General features: G+C 53.5%; 1 protein-coding gene across 1 annotated transcript; it reads left to right on the plus strand.

Moving 5' to 3' along the window:
• Nucleotides 1-1,224: 1,224 nt before the first annotated feature.
• Nucleotides 1,225-2,148, plus strand: LOC147599834 (olfactory receptor 14A16-like). Its single transcript, XM_086753662.1, has one exon. The coding sequence runs from the start codon at nt 1,225-1,227 to the stop codon at nt 2,146-2,148; it is 924 nt and encodes a 307-aa protein (XP_086609788.1).
• Nucleotides 2,149-4,497: the final 2,349 nt, after the last annotated feature.

The raw sequence follows: 4,497 nt of genomic DNA on the forward strand, positions 1-4,497 counted from the left end.
TGTAAAGCTGGCACCTCCCTCAGCCTGCGGGATCTGTAAGTACCACTCTCAGACCTTCTCTGCTGGAGAAGAGGAGGAGGAGATGCTCCAGAGCAGGGATTCCTTGCTGCACTGTTACAGGGACAGAGCACGACGGCTGCCTTCTACCAGGGACGGCTGCAGGGTGTGAATGTGTGTGTGCAGCCAGGGGTGCCCAGGGCTGTCCTTCAGAGCAGGGTCCCTGCGCCCCAGGGGCTGTGTGCTGGGGCAGGGACTCTGCCTCTGCCAGGCTCAGCACTCAGCCTCCCTTTGTGAGCTCCCCACGGCGCTGGGGAAAGAAGCTGTGGGTGGGAGGAACAACTTGTGGCTGAGCAGGGCCCTTCTGCTGTCAAGAGGGGTGGGTCAGGGTTGTTCAGAGCTCCAAACCACCCACAGGATATTCCCCGAAGCATTTTCCAAGAAGCACATTGAGGCAGAGGGTACCTGGAAAGAAAGGAGAGGGGTTGTGTCCTGCTCTGTCACAACTCCACCTCTGGGCCGGGAAGGAGAAGAATTCACAGGTCCACTCTTTGAAACATTGCTCCCTTGCTCTCATCAGAGTCCAGCTGTGTTTTGTTGTTTTGTTTTTTTTTTTTTTATAAGAGTATTATGTGCATGAAGTCATATTTTAGGCAAAAGAAGTGAAAGCACAAGGCAGATGGGAGAATTACGAATGGACACTGCCGCTCTCCAGATGCTGCACTAAGACACAGAGAGTTGAGCCATTTGCCTGTCCCATCTCAATCTTCTTCACACTTGCAGTCATAAACCCAAGGATTTCTACCCCTGAAACAAACACTCAGCAGATGTGATATTGAAAAATACCCAATACAGAAAACAATTATTATAAACACATGCGGAGACTCTCTTCCGCACTCTCTTCAGAGCCATGAGTGGAGAACTGAACTTTTCTATTAAAGATGGATTACATCTGACGTCCCTTGTGAACACTGGAACTGTCACAAAACCAGCTCCCATGCACCCACTACAGCAGGGCAAAGCTGACTCCTCAGCAGTGCACAGGCAGAGCTCCTGCTCCTCACAGCAAACTCAGACAGTACGAATCAGAGAGAGAAAAAGAATTTCAGTGGGGAGGGCTGCAGGATATTCTATGAAAATTGGAGGGGCTTTCCTCTGAGAAGTTTGTCTGGATTTTTTCCTATGTTTTCCTTTTTAAAGCAGTGTTCTCATACCAAGAAAGAGCAAATGTCCAACGGCAGCTCCACCACTGAGTTCCTCCTCCTGGCATTTGCAGACACACGGGAGCGGCAGCTGTTGCACTTCTGGCTCTTCCTGGGCATCTACCTGGCTGCCCTCCTGGCCAACGGCCTCATCATCACTGCCATAGCCTGCGACCACCACCTCCACACCCCCATGTACTTCTTCCTCCTCAACCTCTCCCTCCTTGACCTGTGCTGCATCTCCACCACTGTTCCCAAAGCCATGGCCAATTCCCTCTGGGACACCAGGGTCATCTCCTACCAAGGGTGTGTGGCCCAACTATTCTTCTTTTTATTTTTTATATCTGCTGAGTTTTATCTTCTCACCATCATGGCCTTTGACTGCTATGCTGCCATCTGCAGACCCCTGCACTACAGGACCCTCCTGGGCAGCAGAGCTGGTGTCCACATGGCAGCAGCTGCCTGGGGCAGTGGGTTTCTCACTGCTCTGCTGCACACTGCCAATACATTTTCACTGCCACTCTGCCAGGGCAATGCTGTGGACCAGTTCTTCTGTGAAATCCCCCAGATCCTCAAGCTCTCCTGCTCAGACTCCTACCTCAGGGAAGCTGGGCTTGTTGTGTTTAGTGTCTTTGCTGGATTTGGCTGTTTTGTGTTCATTGTGGTGTCCTATGTGCAGATCTTCAGGGCTGTGCTGAGGATCCCCTCTGAGCAGGGACGGCACAAAGCCTTTTCCATGTGCCTCCCTCACCTGGCCGTGGTCTCCCTGTTTGTCACCACTGTCATGTTTGCCTACCTGAAGCCCTACTTCTCTTCTCCAACCCTGGATCTGGTGGTGGCAATTCTGTACTCGGTGGTGCCTCCAGCAGTGAATCCCCTCATCTCCGGCATGAGGAACAATGAAATCAAAGCTGCCCTGGGGAAAGTATTTGAACATAAGCTACTGTAGATTAATAAGGTGTCCATTATTCTACTATGATTCTCTCTGTATCTCAAGAAAAGCTAGGCTTAAGTTTTATTCTGTGTGTCTTTCTTATAACTTTGTAGGGGTGGTTGTTTGGGTTTTGTTTTTATTTCTTTTACACCTATAATTATCTTATTCTCGGCCTCCTACCTGTTATTTTCTTGACCCAATTACCTCATGTACATAAAGATTCAGACTCCCTGTTTAGATAAATTCAATACAGAAAGTAGAAGAAAATTATTTGTCTTTGCTCCCATCTCTTCAGCTCTCCTCTGGAGCTGTGAGAGCCAAAAGCCCGGCACACAGGCTGGATTCAGGAAGCAAATACCCAGCTGCGACATGGAGAAGCAGCCACTCTTGCCCTCAGGGCTCCCCCTCGCTCCATGGCGGGCACAGCCTCTCTACCACTTGCGAATGGGGGCTAATGCTTCCCTGGAGCCATGGCCAAGGACAGCAGCAGGACATGGCTTTTTCAGTGCTGGTGTCTCACTTCCACACTGTCCTGCTCTGCCCTCGCATTTGGGCTACCTCCAAGGTCTTGTGTAACTTTGGACACTCCCATTGTGTCCACAGTGGCATCCCTGTGGCTGCAGGCAGCAGCAGGCAGTGTGAACCACTGTGTCAGAGCTGGCCTCCGTGCAAGGACCACTGTAACCAAAGGGGTTCTTCAGGGCAAGGCCAGAAGACTGGATGCCTCTTTCAAAACCAGTGTCAGGAATAGATCCAAGGAGCAGCTCCCTCAAAAAGATTTTTCCTCTTCTGGGGTTCGTGATGGTTTCAGGGAGACAAGCTCGGAGCCACAACTGGACATGTTAGGGACCCAGGGCTGGAGAGAGACCTCCCTTCTTGGCTGCACATGTTCAAGCAGACAGCAACTGGTCTTTGATTTATCTGCCTGGCACTGTCCCTCCTGCAGTGGGGCTGATGGCAGATGCCATCCTGGAGAGGAACTGGGAGCTGCCAGAAGAGCTCAGGGCATCTCCAGGGACAGTATGTGAGTCTGGGTGGGCAGTGAGTGGCAGCCCATAAAATAAACAGCCAATCAAGGCAGAGTCTCCTGGAGGATGAGGTGAATCTGAGGACACCATGGGCTGATGAGGGCCCTGCAATGCCAGGAGAGGCTGTGAGGAGCCAGAAGGCAAAGGGACATAAGACTGGAGAGTGGTTCAGGACACCCTTTTGGAAACCCCGTGGGCTGGAGGTAGTGAATCCCTCCCTTGCCCTTAGTGCCATTGGAGACACCCCATAGTCCTGCTAAGCCTTGTCTTTGGCTCTTGGTCCATCAAGTGAAGATGGAAAGGGCCTCAGCAGCAGTGAACTCTGTCTGTCTGGATCTACTTCCCACCCTCACCAGCACGGCTAGGGGACAGTAACTCTGTGGCCCCAGGGCATCGTAGTCCTCTTGCTCTGCAGAGCAGCACCGCAGGAGCAGGGTCCTGCACAGAGCATGAGGAGGGAGCCAGGAACAGCTAACGAGGCCAGCACAGACACGCTCAGCTGGGAAAGGCTCTTGGGGAGCAGGGGTGACTCTGGAGAAGAGCAAGGGAGCATTTCTGTGCCTGCAGGGAGGAATCAATGAAAAGGAGAAACCTCCTTCTGCAGGCACAAGGGCAGGACATGCTGCTCTGTCACCTGCCCAGGACTCTTGTGCTGGCCTGGGGAGAGGAGTCGACACTGAGGAGGGACAGTCAGTCTGTGGTGGGCACCTCCTGGTCCCGAGACCAAGGGTACTGGAGTTTCACTGGCATCCATTTCCTCATGCCATGGTGAACCTCCATCCCTGGGCCTGAGACCCCTCCCTGCCCCACAGCAACTGCTGTGCACTTCAGAGGAGCTGGGGCTGGGGGGTTTATGGCCACAGCTCTGCAGCACCTTGCAGCGGGCACTGCCATGGGGCCAGCCCAGACTGGGCTGCTCTGTGGGGCTGGGCTGGGGAGCAGGCAGGGGAGGTGGGAAGAGCTGGAGAGGGGCTAGACTGGGCTGGAAAGTGCCTGGGAGAGGCCAACACCAATGTTAGCGTAGATGTTTGACCATGCAGAGCAAGGACACGCTGCAGTGGGTGTGTGGTGCAGAGCCCAGTCTCCTGGCAGGCAGCTGAGACAGGCAAGTGCAGGAAAGAGGAGGCTGGTCCTTTCCCTTCGTGGCATGGACAGTCCAAGAAGGTGCCCCAGGGCACCCATCACCCCCCAGCCTCCTTTGTCAGATATTTCTAGCACTGGCCACTCACACCAGTTTGTGGGTGTTTTTGCTCTGTGGCCATCTCCATCCTCCTGCTGGTCTCAGCACCTGTGCTGGGGGAAGAGCCAGCCCTGCCCAGCCGCTCTTCTCACCCAA

This window comes from Chlamydotis macqueenii, chromosome 8 (assembly GCF_036417535.1).
Source record: "Chlamydotis macqueenii isolate bChlMac1 chromosome 8, bChlMac1.mat, whole genome shotgun sequence".
In the NCBI taxonomy this organism is placed as follows: Eukaryota; Metazoa; Chordata; class Aves; order Otidiformes; family Otididae; genus Chlamydotis; species Chlamydotis macqueenii.

Bases quoted from the DNA above. Each gene is read 5' to 3' on its own strand.
- LOC147599834 (XM_086753662.1), top strand. From the start codon at position 1,225: ATGTCCAACGGCAGCTCCACCACTGAGTTCCTCCTCCTGGCATTTGCA.